This window comes from Lagopus muta, chromosome 11 (genome assembly GCF_023343835.1).
Source record: "Lagopus muta isolate bLagMut1 chromosome 11, bLagMut1 primary, whole genome shotgun sequence".
NCBI classification, from domain to species: domain Eukaryota; kingdom Metazoa; phylum Chordata; class Aves; order Galliformes; family Phasianidae; genus Lagopus; species Lagopus muta.
The window spans coordinates 8,520,520-8,539,913 of record NC_064443.1 but is presented as its reverse complement, the minus strand read 5'-3'; the positions used below and the strand labels follow the sequence as shown (position 1 = coordinate 8,539,913).

The window sequence follows — 19,394 nt, the reverse complement described above, 5'->3', positions numbered from 1 at the left end:
GAATGCCACTGTCAGTATAGGTTAAATGTAATAACAAACAAACAAAAGGCAGTGAGGGAAACATGGAAAAAACTGTGTAAGTTCTTCTACTTTCTAGTTGTCCAAATGCAGTTAGGTTAGTGCTCCAGGTTGGTGTTAAAACTTTTGAAGACCTATCTTAACTGCTTCCAGACCATTCTTGATCACTACACCCCTTCCTAACATGTGCTCTCCTCTTCCTTTAGCTTAAGATCTTCCTTAGAAATCTATTCTATTTTTCAGTTTTAGTAATGGATGATTTAATATAGTTTTGAATGTTTGCAAGGTATTTCAAAGTGCAGTTAGCTTAGGATTTTACCAGGTAAATCATACCCATTATGTCATTAAAAACAAACAAAATACAACTCTATGGGCTTATTGCCTTCATTTTCATAGAAGCCCAGAAATCTCAAATTGCTTGATTTTTCTTCTTGAAAACCTATTTCAGTGTGGAAATAAGAAACTTTTACTTAATATTGAAATGTTAACTATTTGTGCTTCGAATTCAGGAAGTAACATTAGCATTTAATATTACTAATTGAACTTCTATTTCTCTTAATCATTTTTGGATAGAGCATTTTAAATGTCACCAAATCTATTAGAAATAGTTCTAGAGAAAGAAGAAGTTCGATTCAGATGCAGACCTGAGCTGAGCTGAAGACAATATTGGAAATGTGAGAGTTCTCTTTTGGTTTTCTTTTCACCTCAAGACATGGAGTACCTGTAGCTTAACTTTGGTGCAAGTAATTTGAAACTATTGTTTACCTTTCTGCTGGAAACAAGGTCTCCAACAGCAACAGATTAGACTAATCTGTACAGACCAATGCCTAAGAACCTTACTCTATTATCTGGCAAATACCTAAATGCACCTAATGTCTGCTATAATGGAACTTGTCTCAAGTGACGGAAGTCTGACAAAGCAATTTAAGAGGAGTGGAATAATAGCAGCAGCAGCTCTGGTATCCAGCTCTCAATTAGCAAGTGTTACTAGAGGAATGGCTTGCTCGGTACCAGTTCTACATAGCATTGTGAGGAGCAAAAGTCAGATAACATGATTGTGTTATTTCTTTAATCTTGGCTTAGATTGTTCTTCCTAAAGTAAATACATCAACAAATTAAAGGAGAACCCTTAACTTCACATATATGCCGATTTTGACCACCTTGGGTCTAAACTGTGGCAAAGACTTTCTTGTATATGGTTAAATTTCTTTTCTATCTTAAAATATTATTCTGTACTTCACAGTCCTTGCTAATCTTGCCGATAATATGCAGCTTTCTGAATGACCTCAGAAGTACATGTAATACTGTTAGCTATCTGAGCACAGCTGGTCCTGGTAAGAATAGTGGATGAGACTGTCATAAGTGCATGTTGAAATCTGGTGCCGTTCCAGTTTTGTATGCTTTGTCTTGTGATGCTTCTGTTTATCTGCTTTTCGGAACTGTGATCAGAAAAACCTCAGTCATCTTATTTCCTCATTTGACTTTAGGTTTGTGAAGCCAAAACTTCCTTTTCTTCTTCCAACCATTTTGCGTTGGCTCAAGAGCTCATTTGACCCTGTGACCCTGAGATGAGTTCTTACAATTGCAAAGACAGTGAAAACATCCAGCAAGAAAGCTGGCTTGTGGTAAGACTTCCCTGTTCTGGTATTGGCAAGCTGTGATGTCAGCATTCGTCAACAGCTGTAATTTAGGTTAGTGATAAATTGATGAAGCTCTCCTAGAACTGATTGAAATGGTACTTAAACATGCTAGTAGTGCTTTCCTGAAATAGGGTCCTGTGCCAGTGACCATAATCGGGATGCTGGGCTGTGTAATTATTTGTTTGAAATTGACTTTCTTCTCTTTCTTGATGTCTCAAGCTTAAAAAAACTTTTCTAGACATGAACTTCATTAGTGGCTGTTGCCATCCAAAAAAGATGATCTGTGCTCATGGCCTGAAGGCATATCCAAATCACACAACAACTGCTTCCTAGATTCTGTTCTAATATTATTACTTGCAGCATATGTGAGAGCATAGTTTGAAACATTCTTTAAATTACCAATATTAGATTTTTAAAGCCTACATTTATAACACTTTTGAACTTAGAATTTTGTATTGGCAGTTATTTGATTTACCAAGTCTGTGATTACAAACAGCAAGCTTGTACCCCAGCAAGCTCTGTTACAATTTTCCTACTGGGTGTAAGTATGTCTGCGTTTTTCTCCTTCAAAGTCTTGTATTGAAAATACTTCTAAAGCAACAAAACCCAGGGTGTTTTACAGTTCCACAGAAGAAGGATAATGCTGTGTTCTTATTTAAAGTAAATGAAGCCTCAAAACTTCACCCAAGCATTTCTATGGCTGGATTTAACAAAGAACTTTTTTACCAAACATTGAAATTAAGGTAATTTCAAATAGTTGAGATTAATTCTCAGGGCTGACTAGTGATAAAAAAATAAAATAAAATCGAAGCTTCTTAGAAATTACTTGTAAAATAATGTTTGTTATGATTTTTTGGCTAGAAGTGGTTTCTCTATCAGTTGTCAGGTTGATGCTTTTTATCACTTAATTTTATAGGATTTACTATTATGTAATTAGCTCATTATGTGGGGAGGTGCTGGGGCTGCTGAATATCTCCGGGGTGGGGAGGAGAGAGGAAGGGTTCTATCTGATTGCACCACAAAGGAACTTGGTGGGATCGTAATGGGCAAACAGTTGTCGGCAGGGATGGTAATCCGGGGTTGTGGAAGAGTCATCAGTTCCAGATTCCTTTCTGAGGAAATAGACCCCACACTTAGGTGAGATGAAGGAGAAAGGGAGACAAAAGGTGGAAGAGCTCTCCTTTCTTTTGGGTACCCAAATTAAACATATATTTATTGAATTTATAAGAAGGAAGAAACTTCTGAAAACTTGTTTTTGCAGGATGTTTATCCTCACTGAGGTAAGAATATAACAAAAAATGCTTAGGTATATAGAATCATTGAGGCTGGAAAAGGCCTCCATGGTCACCTGGTCCAACCAGCAGCCAATACCACCATGCCCACTAAACCATGTCCCTTAGTGCCACTTCTACTCGTTTCTTGAACACTCAAGGATGGTGACTGCACACACATGGTTTTGGCCTAATTCTGGTATAATTGTCAATAATAGCAAACTGTCACGACATCATGTCTGTAAATTTACATCAACGTAGTTATTGTATCTTGTTTAATACTTTCTTGTTCTTTACCAGTTGTTATTTTAATACTTTTATTGTGGTTGCTGTTTGTCCAAGTTGTCTAGAATCTTGCCTACATATAACCAATTTATGCTTAATATGTTAACTGAAAATAAATACTATACCCTTTAATGATATATTTCACGCTTTTAATACTTAGATTTACATTAACAACCACAGTAATGTTCAAAAACATCCTGGGATTCAGTTTGTGTGATTGATGCTGTTAAAGAAATTAAGAAGACAGCAAATCAAATATTCTGCATTAGAGGCTGTTGACTATTTATAAACTGCGCCTTAATCTTTCTTTTATTTTTTCTTTTATTTTTTTTTGCCCCCAGATCAGGCCAGCATTTAAATTCATAAATACTGAAGCAGTTATTCAGTATTTCAAATATAGCTGAAAATGGTGGGCTACTTTTGCCCTCTTGTGGCTGGAGCATAGAATTACAGTTCTACATCTTAAGTTTGGGTGGTGTCTGCAATCACGAGGTAGGCTGTTTGTAGAATGCCTGCTGATTGCTAAATTGTAGTACAACGAAGATTTAGTTACAGAGTCTGTATGTGTGTATGAATGCTTGACCTTGTGTCTGCTTTTCAAAAACTCAGGATGGGCTCTGTTGAGTTGAACCCAGTGGAAATTGGTAGGTTCTTAGTATTTTTGATAGTCTGAACATTTATTAGATATTAACTTCAGAATTCAGTTTGGGGCAACATTTTACAGCCTTCAAAATCATTAAGGCTGTGTTCATGGGTATGTGATTACAGCACTACAAAATGCAGTCCATTTATAGCAGCAGAATTGTTTTATATCTGGGAAAGCATCGAGTAATTCTAAAAGTGACAAAAAATACCCCACCCTTACAATGGAACCATAGAACGACTTTGCTACAGTGTCTACTAATGTAATTCTTCTGTGACAACAAATGCAAACTTGAGAATGCAGATATTTGGCATGCAAAAGGGCTGATGACCACCTGCTTTTTTTCTATAAAACTGTTTCATTGCATTAGAACGATAAGAAATGGCATTGTACTGCTTACATACTATACATCTGTTATGGTTTGACTTGCATTTCAATATGTTTAGTTGGGTTAAAAAATTAAAAATGTGGTTGTCGTCACTTCTATTTCTTTCTTGATTTGAATATTTCTAAGTTACTGACTGGATAGGGATATATGTGTACTTCTCACTTCAAAGGTGGGACAACATCTCATTCAGTGCTACAGGATGTGGCTCACTGACAATATAATTGCAAATTGCTCTAATTCGTTTTGACAGGGAAAGGAAGTCAAAAGGAAACAGTCTAATGAGGCACCGTCACCACTCTTAAAATGCAGTTGTCTGGCTAAATGTTTTTGTGAAACTCAAGTAGGTTATGTAAAAAAGCTTTTCTTGCAGTTATTCTTGCTTAAGTGAGATTTTTTCCCCTATTGATCATACACTGCTGGACAGTAAGGTCTATCACAAACAGCAGCTCTATTGGAGTGTTCTGGTCAGTGATTCCTAATGTTACCATCTAACCACAAGGTTATCATACTATCATAATTATTGTAACTTACTATTAATGTGCATTAACTTTCTCTGCAAGCATTAATAGATCTTTGTTTTATCAATGTTTCATTAATTGATCTGAGTTTTATCAATCCCTTGTCTGGATATTTATATTACTCTTTTCAAAAACAAGCAACTGAATCAATCCTAATATCTGAGTGCTTCGATCCTTTTTTTGCAACAACGTGCCAAACTGTAGATATGGAGGATATATTAAGTTGTTTGAAAAGTAGGGCTATCAGCAGTAACTGTTATTCCTAGCAGGGCCTTTCCTCTTTGGTTAGTGCAGTTCTGTAGAATTGCTGTAGAATTCTTTTGTAAATCTGCCATGAAGTGTTCTAGCTTTTTCTCTGAAATGCTGTTATGTATCTGTCATATAAACAGACTACAATTTCCATATGTGTCCACATTTTCATTTGTTTGTATATTTCCCTTAGTGGGAGTAGAATGAAGTGCTATTGACAGACTGCTTTCCAGTCATCTTCCACAGCAGTTACACAACAGTAGGACTTTGGAATTCTTCCGGAAATGCTCCAATTGTTCTGTAATGGTATCTGTTAGTAGTCTCTCTGTTTTAATCACAAAAATCTTCAAAACATTTTCTTTAGCCTTAATTACACTTAGCCGTTGGCCTCAAATAAGGAATGATGTCATCTTGAAGTGCTTGAACAAATTGCTCTCTTCTTGGTTAAAAGGGAAGAGGTTTAAGGCAGGTTATGTTCAGCCAGGGGTCCCTTAGTGTGCTGGGATTAGTTTCACAGGCACGGCCACAGGATGCTGCAGATCGCTGAATTTCGGCGTAGGCTGTTAAGTCACTCCCCCCCAGCCAGGCACTTATTTCACTGCCGATGGAAAATGGCAAGATGTCTTTGTGGAAGGGATTGTGCTGCATTAAGAAGTTGAGATTAAAGGTAAACCCAATAAACTTTTGAAAAAGCATTACTTTATTTACAATTCTAGCGAGTATTCCAATGGCATCAGAGGAGGCTTCGTTTGCTGTTTTCATGGTTGGCTGAACTGAAATGCCGGTATTGCACAAAAATATTTTGACTCGAAATAATGACTCAAATATTTCTAAAGAATAAAACATACCTCACTTAAGAATACAGTTGTTGGATTGCAATGTTTCAAGTTCAGTGGATTTTTTTATCCAAAAGAAAAGTCACTCTTCCGTGCAATTTTTAATTTTCTTTGCATCACAAATCTAATTTTCTCTAAATAAATAGTTTCATATAACACCTAATCCAGTGTGACAGAAGACGGCTGCTGAAAGATGCAGTCCTGCTCTGCTCCTTCTTTTCTCCGAAAAGATCATGTGGCCACAGGATGAGTCAATTCAGCTTGCTTGTGTAACAGAGAGAAGTGAATTTGGTGGCAGGTCAGTTAGTTGAAAGATCTCAGAACTGAGCTGTCTGTCTGTGCCTTTATTATATTCATATGAATAACCAGATGCAAAACTAAACATGTGCAAAACTGAATAGAAATAGAGTTCACATTTGACTGCAGATCCTTCCTGCCAGCAGAGTAAGTTGTTGGCCTGTGTACTCTCTCCACAAGGAACTGTGAGGTCTGGGGAATGGTGATATTATACAAGGATTTGTATTCATGGATTGCTGACAAACAGTTGTTTTGATAATGAGCAGAAGTCGTTTGTGTATAGTAAGTAGTTTATTTCAATCAATTCCTTTTCATCTTTACATCTGATGCTAACTTGAGCCTTTGGGAATATAGAACTGGAAAAACTTCCTTGGTCATTAAGTGTAATTTCCTGTAGAAGACATTAAGTCATCCAGAAAGGTCACCAGACTATTCACTCTACTCTCTGAACTCTACAAACCTCAAAACATCCCCAAATACCTGAAGATAGACTTGAGGTATTTAAGAAGAAAGCTCAAGAATGAGAATGTGATAGAAAGTGATTGGGGGAAGATGTGGCTGCCTGCACCCTACAAGGAATTCAGTAAGGCTTAGCTTATTCAGCATGAAGGATGCTGAACTACAGGATTTGTTGTGAAGCATCTGGATATAGAAGTGGTGGCCAGAAGTGGTTTGCCAGTGTCAAAGCAAATGTAGCAGAATTCATGCATCCAATTCCACTTTCAAGTCCCACGTGGACACAGCAGCAGCTAATCTGGAAGTGCCAATAAGTGCTTGGACGCAGCAGGAGGCAGTTGGCTGCTAGGGTGGTGTGCTGTGCTCCTCTTTGCCCCCTCAGGGCACAAGCAGGCTCTTGGATGACTTATTCTGGAGGATCTGGCCTCCACAGCCCGTGCTGTTTTACGTGCCCAGTGATAATGTCTGGATGACCTTAGGAAGTAGATTGTGCGTCTCTAGAAAGAAGCAAATTAAAACCAAAACCCATTACCCCCAGGGGTCTCTTCCTGTCTTAGTAGGGGGCAGAGTCTTTCCTGACTCCAAATCTAATTATTGGTTTAGCCTCGAGCATGTGTGCAAGATGTTAAAACAGGCATATTTATGACTCTTTACGTTTCTGCATCTATAAAATGGGAATAGTAAGGCGGATCTTCCTTTCAGAACTCTTTTCTTTCTTCTTCGTTAATATTGGCACATTTATCAAGACCTGGTGGTTTAAAAGAGAGAACCATTAATGGCAATAGATGCATTTAAATTAAATTTCAATTTCATCATCTGGGATCATACAGCTGATAATCTTTTGCTTGAGGTTAACCAGATCTTTTGAAACTATGGCATGTTACAATCTGGAAGACACTACCACAGTACAATTTTTGTGACTCCTGAACGCTTCTGGGAACATTGTTTTCACTCATTTTTTTTCTAAATTAGTTCTTAAGGTTTGATACTGGATGGTCTTTAGCTGCCTGACACCAGTGGATATGTCCACAGGCATGGTGCATGCTTCCTGGCCTACAGCTGAGAGCTGAGCTCTTTTCTTAACTCCTTCCTTGTGCAGCCAAGGTCGGTCTCTCCTGAGAGAAAGATTTTAATGTTAGAAATACAAAAGATGGATGGAGGACACAGCTTCCAAATCTAAGGAGGCTTTATTGCTATTATTTTGCAACTGATGGAAATAGTTGGTAGGAAAATCCTAACTATACAGCAGCACTCTTTGTTACTTGAGTTTCCATATTTTTCTAGGCCCAGCCGAGTTCCCACTGTCCCCTCCATCTGGGAACAGCTGCCCGGAAAGGAGGGGGAAAAAAAAAAAAGGGTTCTTAGCTTTAAGCAAGACGCTTGAGGTTTGGTTGTAGTGGCAACCAAAGCCAGCTGTAGAATGCATTATATTGATACCCATGACTTAGATATATTCTCCAACTGGTATGTTGTACTACGTTGAAACAGGAGACTGTTGTAAGGACAAAAGAGCCTGCAGGAAAGCAGTCCCCACAGTCACTTTTGTCCTTACATTAGCTAGCAGCATTTTAGAGAATCTAAGTGGAAATTTTAACTGTCATTTGATTCCCACCTCTCTTCTATCCTTTTCCACAAAACTTCTCAGTGGAAGTTACCCTAAATGCACACAAAGCAATAAAATGCTTCTGCATGCCGTCCCAAAAAGCAACGCAATCCTTCTATGTGCAGTCACTGCATTCATGTTGGTAAGCTGGCCGTGACAGCTCTTAGGATAAATGTTTTTCAGATGTGGTGTTTTGTTATTAGCTTAAGCTGAGGTAATGGAAGGGGGGGCGTGCAGGCTGACTTGTGGTAGGTGATATTTTTGCTTTGTGCTTCTGTTTGAACCCTTGGTTAGTAAGACTTGTTCCTTCTGCTCTCTGTGTAAATGCCAGAGCCATCCGCGGAATGTTACCCTTCCCTTTTCCAGAACACCAACCTGCGGGGAAAATGGGCATCCCAAGTAAGCATCATCTGCTCCAAGAGCTTTACCAGGGCTTCAGCCAAATCTCGAATTTGTGCTAAAATATGCTTAATGGCAGGAGTCCCACTTCTGCTCATGATATAATGAAGAGCTGTGTCTGCCAGGGGCTCCTGAGCCTGTTCTCATGGCAACTGGCAGAGAAGGGCTGCCTGAGAGCAGTTGGAGTCTTCCTGTATTGTCGTTGCTGGTGTTCGCAAGGATTGGAAAACTTATGACATGTTTAGAAGTAGTTTAAAAATGGCCACTTGGCAGCGCTTCCTTTCACCCTGAGTGGGCTTTTTGAGATTGTGCATTGCTTTAATCTGAACTGTGATATGCTATTTTGCACTGTTTTGCTTTTTTTGTTTTCTCTATTCAGTTGTCGTGGTTTTTTGTCTAATATTAATGATAGCAGCAGTATGTACCTGGATGTAAAATCTTCCAAAATAATGGCGACTGGGGTTACTGAAGGGAAGACTCTCAGCTACCTGGTTGCTGCTTGTATCCACCTGAGCAGCTGTTGTCTCTTCTGAGCTCAGTGCTGTGCTTCTGCACTTTGCTGGCGGCTGAGGCTTCGCCCCCTACGTGACTCTGAATGCTTCGTGCAGAGCAGCCCGGCGCTGGAGCCATCCGGCCGCGCTGCCCCGCGTAGCGCCTCGCATCGCACGTTAGGGAGAAACGCGCGACCCCGCGCGGAGGGCGGCGCGCGCTCCCGCGGGCGGGGCCGGGCCGGGGGCGGGGAACAGGCGCGCGTGCCCGCCGAGACGCAGCCCCCCGAGCCGGCGGCGCGCATGCACGCGGCCGCTCTCCGCCACGCCGCCGCCGCGCTGCCCGCGCTCCGCGGCCGCCGCTGCGGACCATGGCCCCGAGGCGGGAGCTCGGCGCCTTCCTCCTCGCGCTCCTCGCCTGCTGCGGGGGACGGCGGCTCGCGGAGGCGGCCGGAGGGCCCGGCGGCAGGAGGGGGGCGGCGGCCGACGCCTGCGGAGGGCGGGTGAGTAGCGCCGGGCTCGGTCCCGCTGCGGCTCAGGTGGGGCGGTGCTGCCGTGAGGGGTCGGGGTGCCGCGGAGCCGGCGGTGCGGCTGCTGCAGGGCTCTGCGCCGGGTCCGCGGCCGGGAGGAACCGCGGCGTTCCCGGCGGGGACGCGGAGTGGGACTTTCCCTCCGTCCGTGGCGGGGACGTGCAGGTGATAAACGTTCTGTTACGAGGCTTTGCTTTTCGTTCCCGCTTCTGTTGCGTTTTGCTGTCAGACTCTTCGTTGCTTTCTTCTCCGTTTCTTTTTTGCTACTTTTAACTAAGTTTTGAAGTTCTCCCCGACTCCCAAGCGCGGCTGCCGGTTCCGTTGCGGCGCGGCGGTGCGGGAGCGCGGCAGGGAGCGCTGCTTTCCATCGCCGCCCCTTTCTGTCGGCTGTCGCTGCCGGTTTCCGCGGTGTCACATCAGCGCTTTGAGGGCACTCGGCGGCGCTCACTGTCGTAGGGCAGCGCGCAGGGAGGCGAAAGCGCTGGGAAACGTCCGAAGAAAAGCAGCTCAGGACTCAGCTCCGTGCCGCACGGCGCTGCTGGAGCTGTAAGAGATGGGGACGCGGTGCCGCTCCTCGTCCCGTGCCCCCGGGCGCGCCGCTGTCTCAGCGAACTGTGGAGAGCTGCGGGAGCCGCGGCAGCGCCCTGCTGGGTTCAGCCAATGGGCGCCTTGTGGCTGTGGAATCTCAGCGTGCCACAATGCCACATTCTGCTTCATGTCTCTCAGATTAGTAGCATTTTTAAAAAAAAACTTTGTTTTGATCGCACACAGCAAGTGTAACATTTTAATTTCTTAAATATTTGTAGTGGTTTCTGCTTTTATTATATTTTCAGCTTTGTTTTCGCATTTCCATGGGCCGTTCGTTCGGTGCCTGGTAGGAGCATTTGGTGATCGTGCCGTGGTGCCTTTTTGGAATCCCGGCTTTGGTGCTGTCACCCCCAGCCCTGGCAGAGGAACGACTGCGGGATGGTCCCGGTTGTGTCAGCTGGGGGTCAATTGGCCGGTTGTGTGAGCTGTGAGCGGAGCCGCCGTGCTGGTACATGACTGATGGCCCCTCTAACACATTGTCTGCTCGGGAGCAAGGCTGCCTTTGAAGTGGGGCCCTGTAGGAAGTAAAGAGACTATTTGCTCTATTAAAATTCCTCGGTATTTCCTCTGTTTAACCACAGGCCACTTCCCCTCTGCCACTCTAAACACTGCGGGGACACTGACTGATTGAAAAGACAGAAGCCCTGCAGCGATTGTGTCCTATTCAAACAGATACCCTTATTGCAGGGTGCTTGTGAGCGGTGTCTAATTAACCTGAATTAAGGACATGGACAAATCTGAACGTTTTATATGGAGAAAGGCATGCGGTGAATATGTCTGGTATACATTATAGAAAGCGGTTCAATTAAGGTAGTTCTCAAAGGCATGAATTATCTAGGGAGAAAAAGAGAAACTCAGGGTTTGTTTTTTCTTTGGTTTTTTTTTAAACTTAATTTGGAGAGTTGGGTGCTGTTGCTGCATACACACTGGATATTTTCCTGTGCTAAAAGCCTGATGTGTGGTGGTGTCCTCTGTGCTCCTTTTTTGTTTGTGTGTTGTTTTTGAAAATCAGCACCAAGTTCCATCATGGTACATTTACACTACTAACTCCCTTTTGTTTTTTTGGTTTTTTTTTTTTCCTCTCTACAAAACGTAGTTTTGTTTTCCTCGGTGTTATGTGGCACTAAAAGCTGGAGTTGGTGACAGCATGGGCTGGGCTCTGGTTACGAGATTGTGAGAGGAAGCATTTGATGGTTTGATTCATAGCTCCTGAAATTACTGTTAACAGTTAAGATTTTCAAAATGAAGTTAAGTATGATTATTACAACTTACATCAAACACGTGCCTGTGCTTATTGCTTTCTCTGGTAATACTTTGGTATTGGTGTTGCGCGCTCAACAAGTGTCTGTAGCACTAAAGCAGTTGGTACTTTGCTGAGTAATTTGGAGAGCACTGATAAGAAATAGAGGCGGTTTCAGTGCACCCAGGATTCTAGAACATGGATTGGCTTTGCTAAGCCAGAGATTTCTTTCACTGATGTTTAATGGCTGTAATGTATTCCTACACTTAGAGGTATTCCAGATTGAGATAGAACGTTTGCTTAAAGCAGGATAGTATTGCAGAGTAGCTTTCCATATGGATGGTCCCACCACATCATATGCATACCTTTATCCAGAAAAAAATAAACCAGAGCTGGGCCTCTCTTCATCTTGAGAAAGTATGTCCACATGGGGAGCTATTCTGGAAAAGTATCCTCTGATTGTTTTTCATCCTAGTAACAAGCTGTGAGGCAAGACAGAGTTGGCTGTGATATTGATTTGAATATATTTCAGTTGCATTTATTCAGTGTTAAACACTTGAGCAACTTTAGTCTCAACTTCTTTTGTAGGTTCTAATGGGAGTATACAGATGGGTAACCTTTTTTTCTCTGTCTAATTCCTTTGAAAATCGTGGCACTGAACCATGTTCAGTAGTGTAAAGCTCAAAATTAATGAGACTGTAGGATGTGAGAGAATAAAAGCAGAATTTTAGTGAACTTCTTTCCCCTCCGCCCTCCAGTTAGCAGAGTCCTACCTTTCTTTGCTCTGCTGATCATAGCTTAGCAACCACTGGGGCTCTCTGTTCCTCTGAAGCCTCCCCTTACACTCTCCATGTCATCATTTATGTATCATGCTTAAGGAGCTTTTCCTTCCCATTTTGTAGCGAGGACTCTGAAGATCCCTATTTCCTATCATTCTATTACCAGGAGCTCTGCCTACCCCTCTTCTTTAGGCTTGTGCTGCCAGCTCCCTGCATTTATCTCCTCGAGCATTCTACCCTACAGCCAGAGTTTTCCCAAGTGCAGAGCTGAGCTGTGCCAAAGTGATTCTCCCAACTAAATCTGTGTTTTGGGAAGTTGTTTGGGAGGAAGAATGTCTTGTAAAATGGGCGAGAAATAACTTACTGCAGTTTAAATTCCTCCCCTCAGTTCTTGTTATTTTCCATCATTGAAAGAAGTAGCTTTTTCTCTTGAAGGGTATTTAAAAATGTCAAAAGGTGTGGAGTAGAGGAAGGACCTGAGATGAAGCCTAGCAGAAGGTGTTAATGGTCGCCATCAGGGGGTTCCTCCATGCAAAGATTCCCCAGTTCCTTGAGAGTTCTGCAGACCAGATGCCAGCAGTTCTATATCTTGTCTTTTTGGATTTTTTTTTTTTAATTAATTGATATATATTTTTTCCCCACTGACATATAAAGCAGTGTAATACTGATTTAGAATTGATTAATTGCATGACTCCAAGCTTAGTGTGTTTCTTTGGTCAGATGCTACTCAACCTGTTGAGTGCAAAGCCTTCCAAGCAAGGTTGGCCATGCAGGAAGGCCTCTGTATTATTTTTGTTTAAAGTTTGCCTTCAAACTCCTCTCCCCCACTGTCATTAATCAGGTGATGTTAGCAGATAGGGTGACCCCATTTTTACTCTAGCGTCAAAAAGTGCTAATGGCAGTCTGCCTATTGAAGTTAATTTAAGAATGCATGTAGTGATGTGAAAATAGGCAGATGAATGTTTATTTAGGAGCTTAGAGGTGATTGAGCTTAAATTCTCTATTTCCAGAATGAGCAAACACAACCAGAGAACAACAATTACAGAAATGTAAGCCTGTTTATGTCATTGACATTAATTCTCAGTATTAACAACAAAAACATGTTTCCCTCGTTTGTTACTTTTGAAGATGGGGATGAATAAGCTGTTGAGCCAACAAGATTTCTGCAGTTGAAATTTCCTAGGACTGTTACAGATTTGATTTGTTTCCTCTGCAGACCATGTCGCTTAGGTTAGATGTCAAACTTTGCTCCCTGCCCTGCTTCTCCCCCGCCCTCAGTCTGCTGTTGAGCGAGTAGAAGTGTGATAACTGCTGGATCAGAGTTGCTAATTCAAAATCTTGAGATGCTTATTTAAGAACAAGTTCTTTAATAGACGAATGCTTCCTAGCCCACTGGTGAAAAGATGTTAAGCAGTCATGATTAGGCGATACTAGATTTCTTTAGCTAATTGTTTGTTAACGTTAATATAAGATGGATGTTACTTAATTAAAGCTGCAACGTTTAAAGGGTGTTTAATAAGGACCAGCTGTCTTTTGGTCTAAAGATGTTGAAACAGAGCTTTGATGTAAACTTGCCCGCCTCATTCTGCTCAAAGGCTGAATTTTACCTATAAATTTACAATGTTGTTTGGAAGCCAGCGAGATAACAGGAGTGTGAAGCATTACTAGAGAAACATTAAGCTCAAATAGAGTTTTTAATTTATAATAATAAAAATATTCTTGCTTTTAAAATGCACTGATATGTTACACTGCTACCAGTATAATAAAGCATCATTGAAATACAGTATTTTTTCTGAAACTCTTATGTTGATGTTTTTATACCATGACTTTTTATGTATGAAAGTGAATGTTATTCATAAATGCATCACACCTATAAAAAGACAAGTAATCAACAAATGGATTGAAATTATGTCCTTCTCCCTGTATTATTTGTAAATTATTTTATGAAAAAGATACAAGCTACAGTGTAGCTGAAAATAAGGAACTATGGCTAGGTCAGTACGTCTCAAATATGTTAGGTTATGATAATTTGAGACTATCACAGCTTATGTGCTAGCTTGGAAAAAGGATTTTATCCACTAATGCACGTAGTGTTTCACAGTTGTTGTCTTGTTTAGCTCTTTGTCCTTATCAGATCTCTTCAAGAGGAGCCAACTTGACTTGACACACAAAACTTATTTTTCCCCTAGCGTTTTTTATCAAATATGTAATTAATTGGTTATTGAGTACTGTGTTGTGCTAGTAATGGATAGACTCATTCCTGTAGTTTTCTGAATTATCCAAAAGTCTGTCAGCCAAACCGAAGTACAGATAGTTCAACGTGCTTGAACCTTTGTTACTTAGTACATCTCACAAATAAATTTTTAGTTTAAAAAATAAAATAATATATCTGAATGAACTGGAGATGATTCTCCAAATTTCCTATCCTTTACTGGATTGTTGTATAAAGAAGTAAAATTTTTGGAAGTGGGTCTCAAACTTCTGTGTGTGTGGATAGTAAATGTTAAGGAACAGAGGAAAATACACTTAAGCAGTGTTTCTTCCATTGGCTGTCCACTCGTCATTCGGTCTCTGTATATCATGTTCTGTCTTATGAATTATTCCTCACTTGCCACCAGAATTCATAAAACTGTCAGTGAATCTGTTTCTACCTGTTTCTTAATGCTGTATTTCCTGAAGTTCCTTTCTAGTCTACTTTCTAGCTGCAGGTTATTAACTGGTTTTGTTTTTAGCTTAGCAGTTGTGCTTTTACATGTGACTTGAAACCACTCTGAACACAAACCTTGGTTGGCCATGTCTGGAGGCAGGCCCTGACTTCTGTTTTAGAAAGAAGTTGGAGTTTCCTGCTTTATAGTGATAGCATTTCAGTTTTTGCTACATCTTTTGTTCTTGCAGTGCTCTCTGCTTACCCAGCTTTGTGTCTCACAACTTTTTGTTGGTGTCCAATGCTAACAGTGCTGTTGGTATGTGGCTTGTGCTCATTGGTAGGGTTGGCCAAACAGCCCTAGGAAATGTTGTCCAAGTGAGCTGCTTCTCAAGTGAAAAGTAGCAGTAGGATTCTTTTCTTTTAGTTGCAAGTGGGCAAAGCTTTCAATAAAGTGTCAAAATCTGTCAGTAGTGCCTAAGTAGAATATATGTCACAGGAATTTGTTGAATATGTTGTGATCTTGCTGCACTTTTCAGAAACTTGGAGCTCTAGGTGCACAAGCAACCTTTATTCTTGTTCATGTGGTTTTGGGCTGTTATTCAGCAAGACAGTAGGGCTCATCACTCATTCTGCAGCTTTTAATGTGCTCAGAAAAATGTGTGAGAGAGCTTTGTCCAAGGAGATTTCATGCTAGATCGGGTATCATTATCTCCTTCTGTCAGCCTGAGAGTATAAGCTCTGAAATGCATGTTCTGGTTAATTCAGCACAGTTGCAGTTGTGTGCATCCATGACTGACCTGAATCAAATTTGAACCACTTGGCGATGGGGCAGCATGCAGAGGTGGTTGGGAAGTGGTGGCCTCCATGCTGACAGATGTGCTGGCTTCTTGGCAACTTTGAGTCTGCAAGCCAGCAGGCTCTGAGGCCACACCTGGCCTTTTCCTTACAAATCTGGTACGGGGCTGATCACTGTCACGCTTCCAAAGGAAGTGCTGTTGAAATGTGTTTAGCTTTTTGTGACCTTTGTTTGTATTCTGATGGTCTAGCATTGAAAGAACAAGCTGCTCCTCTCTGTGATTGGCAGAAACTACACCGGACAAACGAGCAAGCAGAGTTCAGAGGGCTCCAGGTGAATGTATATGAACTCATAAATTGCTATGAATTGTGAGAATACGTTAACAACCAGACAGCATCACTCTAAGTCTTGTGGCTGCTTTGTGGTGGACATGAGAATACAGTTCTGCGTGGGACAGCATGTCCTGCTTAAAGGTTGCTAAATAATTCATTTCTATCTATCTACCTATTATTTTCCCCACCAAATTGTATGTGATGCTCACTGTTACACTCTCTGCAATGTGGAAATGCCAGATTTTCCTCGTGGTTGGTGGGCAGACTTGGATTTTAATTTCTGACCTTCCCTATCTTCTTTGCTCTTATATCAGTGGGAGGAACGAGATATTTCTGATCTTACTTCTGACTACATTCAAATCCAACCATGCAATCAGTGACTTCTCTGACTTTTTTTGTATACGGCTGTGGGAAAATTCCTGGTTGGCTGGCTATGAATTAATGAAAATCCTTAGAATGCTTCGCTAATGATAGCTCCTGTGGCTTTAAAAATGCTATTCCCTTTTTTAATTTGGGGGAGGTCACAGAGGTTTACAGAAACTAAGAAAAGAAATCTTAACATCTGGTTGTGCTCTGCTGATGACTGCTTTTGTGTGAAGAAAAGTTATGGCCTCTCCTCAGCATCAAACGCATTCAAAGCAATCCTTTCTAAGAACTCCTTGCAAGAATACTTTTCACTCAAACTGTGTTTTCTAATTAATTTTGCTTTGTGTTTTCAAATGGAGGATTTTAGTCTTAACCAAGACATGGGAACCTCGAGCTCATTTTCACTTAAAAAACCCAACACCCTACTTTTATAAGATAAGCTTCTTTTGAGCTTTATACTTTGAATGTAAGCAATATTAATGTGTATTTCTAACATTTTTCTTTAAGTTTGTGGAACTCTTAAGATAAAAACAAACTGTGGGGTAAAATTAACGTGAAGTTAAGAGCATTTTCTGTTTGAAACTGATATGCATAGGGCAGTTCAGTTTCATCTCCTCACACATAAGATTCCAAAGACTAATCTGACTTGTAAATGTCCCCTTCTTATAGCTTCAATTCTACCAGTTAAAAAATGACCTTTTAATTTATGCGGATTAAATTTACGTGGAAATTTAGTTCACCAAGTAGGAAAGCATCACCTGAGAACGTGTGGGTCCAAATGTGAATCTTCAGAAGTGTTACAACTAGAAGCTGTCAGCTGCTCAGAGAGATAATCCAGGTGTGACTGGCCTGCATTCAGAAAACATAAAAAATTACAACTTTAAGAGAGTTTTAATAGTCATATACCCTCTATATCCTATTATCTTTTAATTTGTGAAGGAATTCAAACTGTTTGCGGACCTGTATATGTTCTTTGTCATTTACCTGTGAAACCAACACTCTGATCAGCTTTTCTTACAAATACAGAAGGCCTGTAGCTCTGGGAGCTGGTTGGTTTGTTTGTTGATTTGGTCTTGTTCGGGCAGCAGCACTGACCCAGAGCAGTGAGCGGAGTGCCAGGGTCAGCAGGGCTGTGCTGCTGGGGACCAAACTCCCTCACAGTTTGTGAACACGGTGATGTCTGATGCTCAGGATTTCCTGACAAGAGCTACCTTCGGTCTCTGTGTTGTGTGGGTGTGTGCTGGAGCATCCCACGTAGTGTGTTGTAGCATTTCTACTGCAGTGTAAATTTACATCTTGGTTTATCACGCAGTGGTAACTTCCTTGTGTAAGCAGGTCTGAAGGGATGGGTTTTCCCTTAGAAGTGCTGGAGGCGAGTTGTGTGCAGCTGCCCAGGTAACAAAGGCCAGCCCTGCCCCGGCTGCCCAGGTGCTGTTCTGTGTTTTGCCCCAGAACCCTTGTAAAGCCTGTGCTCACTGCTTCGTGTTCCTCAAATTTCCATGGAGATCAATGTTATCTCTGTCTCAACTTGTCTCTAATTATAGGCAGCAGAAACAAAATGAGGGTGAAAGCTGGAACTGGTAAGTCGTGCAATTTGTGCTGAGCATAAAGGCTGCTCTGTCCAGATGAGCTTTAAACGCACTGTGGGAAGGCAGCACTGCTGCATTGCAAAGCTTGTTAGCAAAGGTCTCAAGCTTGTGCTGGGCTTCCCCTCCAAGTCTTAGAGGTGTAGGATATAAATGGGTGATTTCAGGCTGATCCTGTGAGGATGTGCAGGTCTTCAGAAGCTTGGAATGGGATTTTGAAAAAGAATGGAGTACCCTAACTCCCATTAACTTTCAATAGGATTTGTTCTCTTTTGTGGCTTGGGATGTAGTTGCATTTTATACGGACTCACAGTGAAGCTGGTTGGAGAAGTTTTCACTACCATCTGCTTCCTCCCAGTTGGTGCTTGCCCTTCCATCCCCACCTGTGCTAAGGCACCTGTTTGTGAGCTGCATCGTGAATCACATCACTCAGACCTTCTGGATGGAAAGTATCCCAGCTTTTTTCATTTTCTTTTTCCTTCACTACTTGGGTCAGCTCAGTCGTGTGGGCAAAGTGAGGTCCCCAGGCTCTCGTGTGAAGTGTCTGCTCTGAATCTGTGAGCTGCAGCACGAAGGAGCAGCTGGGGCTGTGCAAGGAGCCAGGAGCTGCTGGGGCTCACTCTGTGCCTAAGTCAGTGTTCCATGCAACCCTTTGGATACTTTTAAAATTCCCACCAAGTGATGGGCCAAATGTAAAGCCAGATGCTTATTATATAAAGCCAGCAACTAATTATCAAGTAGTATCTAATGTCTTTCTGTTAACAACGGAAATGTTTTGCTAAGATGCTTTTCAAAGAATATCTGTAACATCTGTTCCAAAACAGTTACCACTTTGCTTTATTGTTTACATTTTTTTTCCAGCAAATTATATTGGTGGTGTTCAGTAATTAACTTTACCTTCAGATACCCTTTTTTTTTTTTCCCAGTGAGGCTGGTAGGTTAACCACATCAAATCAGAACAGAAAACCCACCAATGAACACCTTACCCAGCCTGACCCACAGCAGGTGAAAAGTTGTTATTCCATGCTTCTTCAGAACATCAATGGGAACAAAGCCTTTATCTTTTATTCATCAGCTAGGAATAATGCAGGTTGGGATAGCTTAGGTTTCTCCATATAGCTGCAATTGAAAAAGTAATTCGCTAGTCGTGCATTCACTTTTGGGGTTCTTTTTCAATCAGGACCACTGGCCGTGAAATGTCATGCAGAGGTTTGGAAATGGGACATTCAGCTCCTAAAGAATGAGCTGCAGGGACAGAACTTTCTTTTTTATTACATTCTGGAAGTATGTGCAGGACTCAAAGCCACAAAATAATGCTAGAACAAAGCCGGTATCATTCTAACAACTTTGGTGGGTACGGTAACTATTGTTCAGTGTGGCCACATGGCATTCACTGTGTATGTTTTAGTTATGGTTTGGTGTTCCCCATTCAGCTGCAG

At 41.5% G+C, this 19,394-nt stretch overlaps 2 protein-coding genes across 6 annotated transcripts in view; one reads left to right on the top strand and one right to left on the bottom strand.

The window, feature by feature from the left end:
• LOC125698633 (sarcolemma associated protein) overlaps positions 1–19,394 on the bottom strand; it is a 403,851-nt gene that overhangs the window by 248,825 nt on the left and 135,632 nt on the right. The gene's annotated exons all lie outside the window — the stretch shown is intronic.
• The window catches only part of IL17RD (interleukin 17 receptor D), a 58,825-nt gene that overhangs the window by 9,736 nt on the left and 29,695 nt on the right, over positions 1–19,394 (top strand). Inside the window, exons 1-2 of one of the 5 annotated variants that reach the window (XM_048957266.1) lie at positions 3,789–3,858; positions 8,237–8,346. The exons of 2 other annotated variants lie outside the window; for them this stretch is intronic. In XM_048957266.1, the coding sequence (XP_048813223.1) occupies positions 3,789–3,858; positions 8,237–8,346 (180 nt within the window). Of the gene's footprint in view, positions 1–3,788; positions 3,859–8,236; positions 8,347–9,475; positions 9,595–9,647; positions 9,787–19,394 lie in introns of those variants that run through there. 2 more of the 5 variants (XM_048957262.1, XM_048957265.1) reach the window with 2 other exon arrangements.